General features: G+C 43.0%; 1 protein-coding gene across 1 annotated transcript; it reads left to right on the top strand.

The window, feature by feature from the left end:
* Nucleotides 1-7,652: 7,652 nt before the first annotated feature.
* Nucleotides 7,653-15,230, top strand: LOC137294957 (cytochrome P450 4F12-like). The gene is made up of 12 exons (XM_067826188.1): nt 7,653-7,839; nt 8,737-8,881; nt 9,219-9,263; nt 9,586-9,713; nt 10,246-10,361; nt 10,826-10,936; nt 11,246-11,381; nt 12,194-12,384; nt 13,670-13,803; nt 13,967-14,031; nt 14,534-14,610; nt 14,992-15,230. The coding sequence occupies exons 1-12, from the start codon at nt 7,675-7,677 to the stop codon at nt 15,161-15,163; spliced, it is 1,485 nt and encodes a 494-aa protein (XP_067682289.1). The 5' UTR covers nt 7,653-7,674; the 3' UTR covers nt 15,164-15,230.
* The last annotated feature ends 237 nt before the right edge of the window (nt 15,231-15,467 follow it).

Genomic DNA, 15,467 nt, shown 5'->3' with positions numbered 1-15,467 from the left:
CGACGTATTATGAGTCAAAGTGTGGCATTTATGATACATTTATAAATTATCTGATAACTAAGGTTCGCGAAACTTCACGATTTCGGCGAAATCCGTACATGGAAATTCAAACATAATGAATAAAGTGGATGACACACTAAAAGAAGGAAATTTCTCTCGCGCGCTATTAATGCCCTGTGGATTTAATTTAGGAAGAAAAAAGTCACAAGTTTCCTTTACAAGTCTGTATTTGTTTTGTGGAAGAAAGTTTCATGAGATTAAGTTTTCATTCTTGAGTGTTATTTAATCAATCATTCATTCATTCACTCATTCATTCATATATTTTTTTCATATATAGAAACGTTTCTTTTATCGTTTGTGCAAATGTTATTGTTATATGCTGTTATTCTATTTATGAATTTAAAGTCCTTTAGCAAGTGACATTTCAGGGAGTACTTCAGAAACGATTTCCAGTAGCTACTCGTTTTGTGATTGGTTTTGACTGACTTGACTTAAGAACACTCAATGTTGTCTAACTTAGAGTACTGTAAGTTCATAACATACGGACATTGAAAAACGTGTTAAACATGTATTCAAACTACAGAGACATTCCAGTCTATATTTCATATAGGTGGCCCTTTCACTGGTCATTCCCGCGTCCACTGGACAGGGAACGAGCAATGTGGGAAAATGAAGTGGCCCTCGATAGGTCACTGCAGCAGTGATGAATTTACGAGTTAACCCTGGCTTTGATTTCGAGGAAATAGATCATTAGAACACTGTGGACAGTTCCTTCCCACCACTACACTGCATTTAAAATGATGCTTTGACTTCTAACTGCTGCAACATTTAGTGTTGTGGCGACTCCATAGGTCAGGCCAACTTTGAGGGGGCGTTCAATCATGCACATCCGTCCCCACACAACGGTAATGAAAAGTTAATGGCGATATGTGGCACTGCACCAGTGACTCTCCACCCATTCAGAAGTGTTGCTGGTGCATCAGAGGTAACTCGGTGCATTTATTGCTATTGCTGGCCGTTTTGGAGCTTATCTGCACGTCCTCTATCCATGTCTGCCGAAAGTATAAACTGATACACACGCACTCCCTTCAACCATGTCTGTCCACAGCATTAACTGATCCACCTGCACGCCCTTCAGCCATGTCTGTCCACAACATTAACTGATACACCTGCACGCCCTTCAACCATGTCTGTCCACAACATTAACTGATACACCTGCACACCCTTCAACCATGTCTGTCCACAGCATTAACTGATCCATCTGCACGCCCTTCAACCATGTCTTTCACAGCATTAACTGATCCACCTGCACGCCCTTCAACCATGTCTGTCCACAGCATTAACTGATCCATCTGCACGCCCTTCAACCATGTCTGTCCACAACATTAACTGATACACCTGCACGCCCTTCAACCATGTCTGTCCACAGCATTAACTGATCCACCTGCACGCCCTTCGGCCATGTCTGTCCACAACATTAACTGATACACCTGCACGCCCTTCAACCATGTCTGTCCACAACATTAACTGATACACCTGCACACCCTTCAACCATGTCTGTCCACAGCATTAACTGATCCATCTGCACGCCCTTCAACCATGTCTTTCACAGCATTAAGTGATCCACCTGCACGCCCTTCAACCATGTCTGTCCACAGCATTAACTGATCCATCTGCACACCCTTCAACCATGTCTGTCCACAGCTTTATCAGATACACCTGCACGCCCTTCAACCATGTCTGTCCACAGCTTTATCAGATACACCTGCACGCCCTTCAACCATGTCTGTCCACAACATTAACTGATACACCTGCACGCCCTTCAACCATGTCTGTCCACAGCATTAACTGATACCCCAGCACGCCCTTCAACCATGTCTGTCCACATTAACTGATACACCTGCACACCCTTCAACCATGTCTGTCCACAGCTTTATCAGATACACCTGCACGCCCTTCAACCATGTCTGTCCACAGCTTTATCAGATACACCTGCACGCCCTTCAACCATGTCTGTCCACAGCTTTATCAGATACACCTGATACCATAAGCATGTGAGAAAGTGCTTTTTGTCCTTCATTAGCCATCTCCATCTAAAGTGTGAAACGATACACCAGCACGTCCTACACATGTGTTAGGATGTTCTGTCTGTCAACGGTAATGGTATGCCTCTGTGTTTGTAGTGCTTGCGTCCTGCATGTCCAGACAGTGTTTATTCAGTACCGACGATACCTTCACCAGTGCACTAAAAGCTGCACTTTACCGGATGATCTAGCACACACCGAGGGCCCAACGCTGATGGTGTACTCAATGTGGTTCAGCATGAAGAAATTCATAACAGTTGTATTACTGTTACCTAATCTCTACTGTGGAAAAACCGTCGATAATTAACATATGGTTGAAGGTTAAACAGATAATACCGGAATACACTGACATGTAGTTTCATGGTTATGATTAACCATGCGTTAATCCCACGTGCATTTCGCGATGGGTGTTACATCTGACTTCAGAGATGCACTGCTAATTCCTAAAGACACGGTGTATTGGTACGAGGTCACCGTGACCTTGGAGTGTGACAAACTTCAATGATATCTCTTTGTTGCGCAACCCTCAGATATGATTTCACGACGCCACTGTCTGTTCGTGTGGAATTTAATTCACGCCTCCATCGACCCCGACATTTGAAATACGATACACAGGTGGGTGGTGGGGAGAATGATAAATATTCTAAAGCATAAACTTGTAAAAGTTCATGGTGCATCTGGCTGAAATATCTCTCGTATATCAATAAATCTAGTCTGCTCTCTCGTTTTTGAAAAAGGAAAGCCCTATCTAGAATTTCCAAAAATATGTGGAAATTCTAGCAGGGTCCAAGTGGGGGTGTGTGACGGGGAATGAGAGGGGAGGGAGCTGCACGTGTTATAACAATAATTTACACAAATACAGATATGATTTGAGATAATCTTCAAAGAGTGTATATCATGTGCGCTTTACCCAGCAAAATTATGTCAGCTAAACTAAAGTTTGCTGAGTCTGGAAGTTACCAGTTTTAATTTACAACAAAGAAATATTAGTTTTGTCAGCAGACCAATATTGTATCGTGTTCCTTGGCATGATGCTCAACAAAAAATGTTTATTCCAGTCATTAGTCACGAGATATTCAAATCTGGTATTTAACTTCAACGTTAATCGGTTTTCGAAACCAATCGGCATTTTAGCATTAATGATGGGCGAGGGCACTCCCTGTAAGAGTGAGTGAGTAAGTATGATTTTACGCCGCTTATAGCAATATTCCACCTATTTACGACGAGGAGAGCGCAGAAATGATCTCCCCACATTATACCCGTATGTGGGAATCGAACCCGGACCGTCAAACTCCTTCTCTGAGTGAGTTTGGTTTTACGCCGCTTTTAGCAATATTCCAGCAACATCACGACGGGGGACACCAGGAATGAGCTTCACACATTGACAACCCTATGGGCCGTAATAGTCAATGTGCTTGAGGCAGTGTTGGATACGAAACGAAAACATTTTCAGTTCAAACGCTTGGTGAACTGAATGAGTTCCAGGTAAAGGAAAACGATGGTGAGTCGAATAGTGATGTAGCTCAGTGGTCAAAACGTTCGCTCGTCACACCGAAACCCGGTATTGCTAAACGCGGCGTAAAACCATGTTCACTCAATCTGCTCTGTCCACCCTAGAGATCTATTTTTAGATCGATCTTCAGTAAACCATGCTGTCAAAAGAGGAGTCAAACGAGATCCGGTGTTCAGGCTCGGTGACTTGCTTTCTGATGTCATCGTATCCCAATAGCGTACACCGACGTTCATGCCGTTGATCATTGGATTGTCTAGTCCAGACATTATTATTTACAGACCACCTCCACATTGCTGCAATATTGCGGCGTAAAACTAAACTCCCTCACTACATCGGTCACTGGGCTGTCAGTATGCCTTTAATGCATTAGATCGACCTTCAATGAGCGTGATGTTGATGGATGGCCTTGAACGTCAACTGTTCTGGATGCAAACTGTCAACAACAAACATTCACAAAAAAGTCAATTGTGGTGTTATTTGAAAACGACACGGGCTGTTAGACTACTGCGGCCATAGTTGAACCTGTCTGCAAATGTAGTTAGGAATGCATCACACAAGAAAATGGCACGGACTGATCTATGCCATGCTGGAGGAAATGGATATGTCGACGCCTAATGTGTCCATTTACATTTTCAAATCACATGCTTTGACATTTTACACGACTTAATGAAGTTAAAAACTGCTGGAACTATCAAGTGATTAAAGGGTAAAGCAAGGTCAGGACTTGGATCTGTCTATCTTGTAGGATGAGGAGGAAAGGTTTCGCTGTTGTTAATGAAATAGAGTCAACTGTCGGGCATGGTTAATTTAATAGAAATTCAAGAGATGTTTCACTGCGTATCAAATTATCTTAAACACCGTTTATGTATCCACACACGGGGCGGTTAGGTAGCCTAGTGGTTAAAACGTTCGACCGTCACGCTAAAGACCCGGATTCGATTTCCCACGTGGGCACAATGTGTGAAGCCCATTTCTGGTGTCCCCCGCCCTGATATTGCTGGAACAGTCCTAAAATTGGCGCAAACCCGAACTCACTAACTTCATCCACACAACCTTCGAGGGTGAATGAGTTTAGTTTTACGCCCCACAGATCAATATTCCAGCTACATGGCGGCGGTCTGTAAATTATTGAGTATGGACCAGACAATCCATGAATGGAGTGCCCCTTTAACTAACATCTCTCGTGTTTATGTGAGGATGTCACACATTAATTCCAACTTAATAAAAAAAATGAAATTTCCGTAATGTGGCCAAATATTGTTTTCGTTTGAAATTTATTGCATGTGTGTCTTGCCATTTATCATGGGGAGGAGTAGGGGAGGACATTATCAAATTTTAACTCTCCCCTCCCCTCCCGCTCCCTTTTTATGTAACATTTATTTTAATTACCCCTATAAATACCTGCTGCATTCTTACCTGAGCCCCATGTATTCGTGATACACCGGGCGTTCGCATTTTCTTAAAACAACATTTCGTACAAATATTAGTGAGTCTAGTTTTACGCCGCACTGAGCAACATTCCAACTATGGCGGCGGTCTGTATGTGATCGAGCCAGGACGAGACAACACACTTGTAAACTATCCTCCAAACAGTGAGCTTAATATCTAGAACTACATTATACTGTGATTAAGCAAAGATACAATACTATATGTCTTCATACATTCTCCAGTTAGTTACCCTGTGTGCGAAATAACCACTGGTCCGCTAGTTCGTAGCTAGTAAATTTCCAGTCAGGCAAGTTAATCTCCACAGTCTCTGGCCCGACTGACTACTGCATTTTTGTCGGGTGAAAATTATGGCCTGATAAAAATGGTGATCATACTAGCAGCTTAATGATGAAACCCTTGTCTACCTTCAAATTTCGGGCTAGTGAATTATGCTGTGGGCTAGTAACATTCACGTATAGCTAGCCTGACTAGCCTGACTAGTCCGACTAACTAACAAAATTTGGAACCTATTTGGCACAGCGTCCCCGCCACATTGAGATTAAAAGAAACGAATCCTTCAACTAAAACGATGCACAGAGTTCGACTGTTAACGCATAACTGGGCTGTAGTGATGATTTAAGGAACGCTTCTCCGGGGTTTTACGTACGCTTCCCTACTTTTGTTAGCGATATATAGTTGGGTGTTTAAGCTCTTTTTTACTTTTTGTCTTATTTTACCGTTGGAACGTCTTGTTATGGCATGAAACCTAGTGCTAGAATCACAGGAGATGAGCTCAGCTACGTGTGTGATTAAGGTGAATAACGAAGAGATGTTAAGTTGCTGTTGCCTAGTAGTTAAAGCGTTCACTTGTCACGCCGAAGACCCATGTTCGATTCCCGAAGCTCAATTTTGGTGTGCCCCGCCGTGATATTGCTGGATTGTTGCTAAAGGCGGTGTAAAACCCACTCAACTCACTCACTAATATCATTTTAATTTTTGATGCTGTTGTTTATATAAAACTATGATTCCACAAGCATACTACAAGATACCGTGTTTTGTATGGAAGAAGGGCAGACAATTTTCACGTCAATATTCAGAAAAACAGAAAAGTAGTTTTCTTGAAAAGTAATAATAACCAGGATGCCCATATAAAGATATATCGCCAAAAAATACCACCAAAACCCGATTACATGTAACACAATATAGGGACATGTTCAAGTATATAAAATGCTATATGTCTCTCTAGTTAAATGATCATGTTTATACAGAATAAGTTTATACCAATTTTACAGTCAATACATAGTCTAACCTGGAGGCCACTGACCGCAACCACACATCATGTACCACCGGGTACCCACTAACGACTCGCATGATCTGATGACAATAATCCACATCACCACATCGATTTCCATGAACATGGATTACACGTGTTATACATATTCGTTAACCTGGCTTAAACGAGAAACAGCGCGAATGCTGAAAAAATTGAACACTCATTTGCACAACACAAACGTAAAATAGTTTTGTATAACGTTTAATTGAAACTTGTATCATGATACAGTGTGATAGCATCACTTTACAAACAGACCCGTGAAGGTCCCGGGGTTGAATAGGCCTTCAACTACCCATGCTTGCCATGAGACCCGTGAAGGTCCCGGGGTTGAATAGGCCGTCAGCTACCCATGCTTGCCATGAGACCCGTGAAGGTCCCGTGGTAGAATAGACCTTCAGCAATCCATGTTTGCCATGAGACCCGTGAAGGTCCCGGGGTAGAATAGGCCTTCAGCAACCCATGCTTGCCAAGAGACCCGTGAAGGTCCCGGGGTTGAATAGGCCTTCAACTACCCATGCTTGCCATGAGACCCGTGAAGGTCCCCGGGTAGAATAGGCCTTCAGCTACCCATGCTTGCCATGAGACCCGTGAAGGTCCCGGGGTAGAATAGGCCTTCAGCAACCCATGCTTGCCATAAAAGGTGAGAATGCTTGTCGTAAGAGGCGACTAACGTGATCGGGTGGTCAGACTCGCTGACTTGGTTGACCCATGTCATCGGTTCTCAGTTGTGCAGGTCGATGTTCATACTGTTGATCACTGGATTGCCTGGGGCAGACTCGATTATTTACAAACCGCGGACATATAGCTGGAATATTGCTGAATGCGGCGTAAAACTAACCTCACTCACTTTACAAACATTATAACTTCGGAATACAAAAGATAATCTTGGAAAAGAGGTACATTGATTAATACTGACTGTACAAAGCGTCCGTCCATGTCCGGATACGTATGGGTTATGTAACACAAACGGGATATGTACCCTGTCAATACTGTGAGTGAGTGAGTTTAGTTTTACGTCCCCTTTAGCAGTATTCCAGCAATATCACAGCGGGTAACACCAGAAATGGGCTTCACACACTGTACCCGTGTGGGGAATAGAACCCGAGTCTTCGACGTGACGAACGGACGCTTTGACCACTAGACTACCCCTCCTCCAGTACCTGAAAACGCTAGTGTATACATACTTTCCAACCAGAAAGGCCTATTGTTCTCGCCAAGTCAGACAAGCGATAACACTGTAACGACTAGCCGGCATGATACATGTCCTTCTACCTGTCGGTCACTGGCAGATAATTAGTGACCTCACAGATCCCACAATGGCTGTACTTCTCACACTGCTTTCAGCAGTCGGGCCTGTTCTCGTCACCGTTATTATTGTGGCAAAGTTCCTCACACTTTTTAGACGACGCCGGTACTTGCAGACAGCCTTCCAAGACTTCGCTGGTCCCAAACCTCACTGGTGGTATGGCAACCTGGACGAGGTTAGTGCATGTTCTGGTGCAATATTTACACGTTGGTATAATCTTATCAGGAGTCTTTACTAAACCCACCACCAGATGGCTCTCGTACAGTTTGAACAGAAACGGCGGGGTATTCTAACATAAAAGGTTGATCTAATTGTTAGGTTATCCGTATTGGGCGTTTCTTATCTCTAACTACAACTAGAAAGAATGAGTGAATATTCTGTTACGCCGCTATTTCTGCAATGGACAGAAATGGGCTTCACAAATTGTATCCATGTGCAGAATCGAACCCAGGTCTTCGGCGTGACATGTGAAAGCTTTAACAACTTACCTACCCCACCACCCCGCAACCGGAAAGAAAGCGGGTTAATAAATATTAATGAAAAAGAAACTCGAAAAAATATTTTTTTACAAATTGTGTAACTGACTGTGATCTAGCCCGGCAGAGGTCCCTAATTTAGCACACAGACCGAGTCGTTGTTCCTCGAAAAACATTTTTTGAATAAATATAGTTGAAAGCCTCAGAAGCTGACCCGTTTTTTACTGAGTGTGCGAGGGTAGGCGTACTTTTGAAACGTAAACGGACAGACGCACGGTTTACCATTTACCTGGGCGCCGTTGTACAAATCGATCTTAGCGCTAAGGTGACCGTAACTCCCATACGTTAACATGGGCTTAAAGTAGTCTCAGCGCGAAGGTTGTTTTGTACAAATGTACCCTGGTAGTAACCCATTTTTGTGGACCAGTAGATATATGAGCACAGTGCTGACAACACTGAGTCTGACGTAATATACTGGCTTTTATACACTGACTTTGTAGAAATGAAGATCGTGTTAGAAATGGTCTTCAGCAACCCTTGGATACATTCTAACTCGGACCTCCACGTGTGATATGGGTTACAACTTTTTTTTCTAGTCACGTGGAGACTACGAGGGAATGTTGCATATTTCAAGGTACGCCAACCAGTACGACGGAGCCTTTCCTGTATGGGTGGGGCCGGGGGAAGCGTCCCTCATGTCCGTGCACCCGTCCACAGCCAGAACGCTGCTCTCGGGGACAGGTGAGTACCCACGAGCGTGTCAAGGACAATGATTCGAAGTTACAAGATACCTTTTCGGCTAATCTGGAAACACTGTAGAAAACGTTTGGTACACATATCAGTGCATTTGAGGAAGATTGTTTTACAGGATCATATAATCTATGTAATGTTTCAAGATCCACTTGGGGGGGGGGGGGGGGGGGGGAGGATGGGGCGGTGGGGTAACCCAACGTTTGAGCGTTCGCTCGTGACTCTGAATGCCATGGTTCGATTCTCCAGATGGGAACATTTCTGGTGTCCAGCCAACTGTTTGCCTTAGAAATGGTGACGCTAGCAATAAAACATTATTTTTTTTCAGATCCTAAAGATGAATTTTCCTACGCACTGATGAGACCATGGATTGGTAAGCTACTGCGTCTAATGTCATTACAATACATGACACTGGTTCGTTTTACTATCAGTGTGGCTCTTTTATTCATCAGATTTGGTTTGTCAGGTAAGTCAAAGTGACATCAAGAGTGACTGGGTTTAGTTTTACGACACGTTTAGCAATATTCCAGCAAAATCACGATGGGGGACACCAACCTGGCTACCTCGCCGCCTCGACTTCAAGGTGATGACGATCTCAGCAGAACACTCAAATAAAGTCCCAAATGTCACGTTCTTGTAAAGGCTGGTGCTGAAGCGATGCGAATATTGACGACCGGACACTGCTTAACTTGCAGGTGATGGTTTGCTGTTGAGTAGAGGGGAGAAATGGGCTCGAACCCGGGCGCTCGTCACACCAGCCTTCCACACGAACCTGCTGAAACACAACACCGAGATATTCCGGGAGTGTTCTCACATCCTGGTGGTGAGTGAGTGGATACTGTTTTACGCCGCTTTAAGCAGTATCCGGGGAAGCTGATAAACCATGGCCATTAACTTTACCAAGAATAACTGAATAAATTGATGCACAAAAGAAAGTACACATTTTGTGCTTTTGGATTCAATTATTCTTTTTCTAAACATCAACGTAATAAAAGATTGTGATAAAAATGTTTTGATTGTTACTTACAAGTCACAAACTTCGTAGGACGACACAAATGTTGTACATCGAGGTATTGCATCGCATCAAGCCTCCTATGGCGATAGAATACTGTATTTTCGTATTGCTGCACCACGTGTATGCAGCTTATTCATAAATGTGTTTTAATTTCTGCTACAGATTCAAGTCTCAGGATTGACAGAGTATCACAAGAATTTCCCTTTTTTTCAAATAATCTGTTTTCGTTTTAAACAGGAACCAGTTTTAGCTAAAGGTGTCATTAAAGGACAATTTTTTATTTCTTCCGAAATTTATACCGAAATAACACTACCACTGACGCCTGCTGTGTGTATTTCAGAGTAAGCTCCGTGAAAGTGAGGGGCCGGAGGAGATGTTCCTCCACATCAGTCTTCTCACTATGGATTCAATGATGAGATGCCTGTTTGGGTACGAAACTAACTGTCAGCTTGCCAGGTAAGAGGGCCTAAAGACAAGTGGAGCGTTCAAGTGTCTGTTTTCAGCTAGTTCTCTCGGGTTAATGTTTTGGTTGTTTATATTATTTGATGCCACGTTCAGCAATATTCGAGCTATGTGACTGCAGTCATGTAAATATGCGGGTCTGCTCTAGTGACTGACGTCATGAGCATCCGTCTGCTCCAGTTGGGGTGGGATGATATCTGTCTACAAAAGACAAACATTCGCCATCCGCAAGATCAGTGGAACTCCTTAGAGAAATAGAAAAGTTGAGAACCGATTTACCAAACGGACGCTGCCTCGATAGTTTCCAATAACCAGTTGCTGGGTCATTCCTTTGATATCTCGTTCAGTGTTATCCACTGGATTTGAATTATTGCATCATGTGATCGGAATGTCGAAGCCTTGACCAGTTCATCTAGTCAACAGGTACATATGACAGTGCTTAATTGTCTTGCCCCCAGAGAGCGCCACTCCTACATACAAAGCGTATACGACGTATCAGAGCTGATTGTCAAGCGGATCATGACGCCATTGCACCATAACGATATCATCTACAGCCTGTCACAAGATGGGTAAGAAAATTAATAAGACATATTCTGCTGTGTATCTTACTGATATAACTAGTTGTTCACAATTACGAAGACAACGCAAATAGCTCCGCATTGTGTAGAGTAACCTCCCCTTACCAATATGAATGATAATTCGGTTTCGTACGATATGTGTTGTAGTTTCACATGCTGCACATATATTCAAATAAAACGTAACTGAATGTCGTCCACCCCGATGTAGTAACCTACGCTTGTATCAACTGCTTGATTTCTAAACCTATCTCTGATGTATTATGACAACACCATATGGCATCACTGTCTGTTTACCGACAGTAAGAGGTTCCAAGCCGCATGTGATTCAATTCACGAGCATTCTCGGAAGATCGTTAGATATCGCCGGAAGTTACTAGAGACAGAAGACCCCGGATGCAGACCGATGGATTTCCTCGATATTCTGATGACGTCAAAGGTTGCCACATTGTCTTTTATCAGTGCTGAAAATAGTAATACTTTGATAAATCTAGAATGCCGACGCATTAGACAACCGTAGTAATGACACACCGTCGTGTCTGGGCTACGTGTGGTCCGGTCTTCAGTCACATGAAACGTGACCCAGCCACGTCGAGTTATACAATAATGCCATCTAATAATAATAATGCCAGCAATGCCATCTATATACTCTTCAAATATATTCACCAACTTCTAAATGCCATCTGAACATATGTTTGATTATTATTATCACCACATTTAGAGGATTATTATGTTCACCTTTAAATGCAAATAAATTGTGTTCTTCACTTAAACGATTTTACTTTCTATGTATCAAATCAGTAAATGGTATATATGCAGATATCCAAGCATACTGACAATTACAAAGCACATGTACAATAGTTCCTGCTTGATCATTATTGATCGTATTGCCCATACTGCCTGTTAGGCATATTGCAATCACATTATCCCTCAAACAGCCTGGTACCCATATACTGATTTCGAGGCTGTTTTCGAATGATGATACTTTCCCAAAGAGACACCACCCTGGTGTGTGCTACAGTGTTGGACAGGACTTGGAAACAAGGCTGTAAACACGCCGGGCTTTCATCTACCTCTCGCGATCTATTCTGCTGTATAAAATTACTCCATAAACTGTGACCTTTGCGCTACAGTGTGCTTAGGAAGAGAAATATCTCCCAATGTCGGTACATTTTTTCCGGACGTTCCACATCGATAGTACTTACTCAGCCAGACGCTGACTGCAGGTGTGTGTCTTGTTCTGTGTTTCAGGACAGTGACGGTCAGACTCTCAGCCAGCAGGAGATTCTTGATGAGGTGGACACCTTCATGTTCGCAGGTCATGATTCTACGTCCAGTGCCTTGACCTGGTGTCTCTGGCACCTCGCCAAACACCAGCAACACCAAGACACCTGCAGGGCGGAAGTTGATGACATAATGGGAGGCAGGGAGGATATCACGTGGTGAGTGTCTCTAAATTGAGTAGTTGTGGTTGGTGTTAAACTCGGAACCAACGGCACTGCAGCCTGGACGAACGGTCTGTAAATAATCAGGTCTGAACCAGACAATCCACTGACTGACATCATGGACATCGCCATGCCATTTGGGGATAACAAATTCAATGAGCACGACAGGCAATGTCTTCACTTGTCTTTTTCGCCAAACATAGGTTCCAGACACAGACTGATATTTACGGGCTCATATCTACGAGTACTCGCGATCGTATTAATGAACGCTGTTGCTGGAGGGTCACTCGTTTACAGAGATCATAATGTACTGCGTGTTCTTTCTTAAAAGATGTAGAATATGAAAGTGAATAGCCGACGCTGATATTCAGGAACATGGTGTTTTATTCACCTGGATGTTTATGGTACAGGAACATAAATATCTAAAAAAAAATGTTCCTGTTCCAAGAGAAGATCTAGCATTAATTATCGTGAAGTTTTTATGGGATTTAGGCGCTCAGCTATATAATGGTTGTGTTTTCAAAATGTGATCCTTCGAGGCGTATTATGTTTATTATTTAAGTGAAACAAGGCCTTGATTATGTATCCCCATCCCCCAACACCTGAGATTTTTCATTTCTTAAGTATGCGTCAGTTTGTCAAAAGTTCATTCACAACGTAACAGGGAAACTCTTTAGTTGTGGTGCTGTGCATAAAAGTGCACGATCGTGTCTTTTTGTCTGTCTATGTTAAGATATGCAGTCTAAGTAAACTTAGTCTCACTGTATTTCGTTACACTCCACCACTAAGTCTAACAAAACCTAGTAGAAGGTCGCGTCAGGTAACCTTTGAGCGACCGACGACCTGCCAATCAAACGCGAGACGGTTAAATAGATTTAACCAATCAGACAACGGCTACTATTTAAGGATCAAAATATTCAGGTCACCGACACAGATCGTACGCTAAATAGCATTCGGAATCGTTTGGGTACGAACCTTTTCGAGATAAAAAGTTCAAAAGGTATGTGCGAATGTCCACTTTCGCGATTTGGTAAGCTGTGTTCTGATTGGTCAGTCCCAAAGGTTACCTGACTCGACCTCAAATAAGGTTTTGTTACACTCAGTAGTGGAGTGAGACGAAAAGTACTGAGGATACGTTTACTTAGACTGTTAAGATATGGGAGTTACTATGACTTTATCGATGAGATCGGCAGCAGGTTTGATACGCCAACTACGTAGGTACAATAGTGTTGGTTGACGACCAAGGTTATTTTACGCGAAACCAATATGAATTTGTCCCCAGGGGTGACGTCAGCAAGTTTGAGTTCCTCACGATGTGTGTGAAAGAGAGCATGCGTCTGCTGCCACCTGTACCAAGTATATCGCGCTACACAGAAAGAGAGATAACTCTACCAGGTGGCCGAGTTGTCCCGAAAGGTAATATCCCTTTCCGTCATGATAATATAGCAGCTGTCGTGAGATGGGTGTACCATGGTAATCTTCTTCAGTGACATTTTCTTCCCAAATTCGAGTAAACAGCTTAGAAAAAAGTCTTTGACCATGGTCTCCATGATCTTCAATGTCTTACTTCCCCCAACAGGGATCAGGGTCACCGTGTCGCTGTTTGCGCTTCATAGAAACCCGGATGTGTGGCACGACCCCGAGGTATGGGAAACTTCTTTCTCAATTGATTTTCACTTTTTTCTCGTTAATGTTTATAACTTCAGAATATTATTGTTCCGTACGCTTTTTCTGTGTATAATACAAGTCTTTGACGAAATCATTCATTCTGTAAAGTGGAACATTCTTAATGATTAGGTGTCTCGTTAACAGGGCTTCATTATTTTGAAAAGTCACTTGTCACAGGGCAAGTGACTTTAAGAAAGTGACTTGTCCGGACTAATTTTCCACGTGCTCTGATTGTTATGGTATAATCATGATGACGTAGCTTAGGAGACCCGTCAGCACGGAACCCACCATCTTAGGATAACTGTCTAGGACGTCTACATATGTCATTAACTGGTACCAAACGCCATTACCTGCTTCCATGGTTTCTTTACTCCGGCTTCATGTATTTGTACGGTTTTACATCAGTACCACCCGGACCATTGTGTGTCCACCGGATGCATATGATAGTTGTTTAATCGCTGGTGGATAATTTTTTCAGGTGTTTGATCCTTACCGCTTCTCCAACGAGGAGATGGATCCTTCAGACTTCTTCCTGACGTTTTCGATGGGACCTAGGTAGTGTTTCTTATTAACAGCGATTAAACAGTCTTACCCAGCATATGGGTTTAGTTGCTACAGGTATATAACCGTGGTTATATCGATTCTGGACCTGACAATTCAATGATTGTGATTGATGTTATGAACTAAGGCACACTAGGATTAAGTGTCCGAACCTGACCACCGAATTAATATTGTTGCCTTCGGCGCAGCATGGACAACTCGGGACATATATTAACTTTCCATACCTATCATAGGTGGAAACACAGGCAGCGAAAGCTCGAAAGCGTTTATAATCCACCGATGGTGTATATATATTCCAGTTAATTTTACTACTGATATTACAAAGCATTATTATCCAAAATTTATACTTGTTGAAAATATCACAATATTTTCCAGGCGATGCGTTGGGAAATCATTCGCCATGCTACAAGTCAAGGTCGTGATAGCTATGTTATTACGTCACTTCCGGTTTAGCACCATCCCCGGGAGACTGGCGCAGCCAGAAAGTTCGCTGATTCTCCGCAGTAAAGATGGCGTGTACTTGAAGGTGGAAAGCCTCCGTCCATGAGGATGAGGACTGGTTTGTATTATGTTTGTTCCATTTGGTTTGAATAAATACGGACGTACACCCCGAATCTGTGTCCTCCTCTGTTTATGTAGCTTCACAGTTCACAATGACAGGGGCGGATACCGAGTTTTGAGGTGGGGGTTCTCTCTTTTGAGTACAGGGGCTTGTAACGCTTGAAAAGAGCCAGCATTCAGATGGGGCATATTTTATTTAAAGCCAATGAACTCACTGGCTCTGTTTAATGCAGAGCAGGTCAATGCCAAACTCGTCAGTGCGTTACAGTCCCCTGTGCTTTTGAGAAAGA

Source organism: Haliotis asinina, chromosome 8 (genome assembly GCF_037392515.1).
Source record: "Haliotis asinina isolate JCU_RB_2024 chromosome 8, JCU_Hal_asi_v2, whole genome shotgun sequence".
NCBI classification, from domain to species: Eukaryota; Metazoa; Mollusca; class Gastropoda; order Lepetellida; family Haliotidae; genus Haliotis; species Haliotis asinina.
Note: the sequence above shows the minus strand (reverse complement) of the source record. Positions and strands in the feature narration are given on the sequence as shown.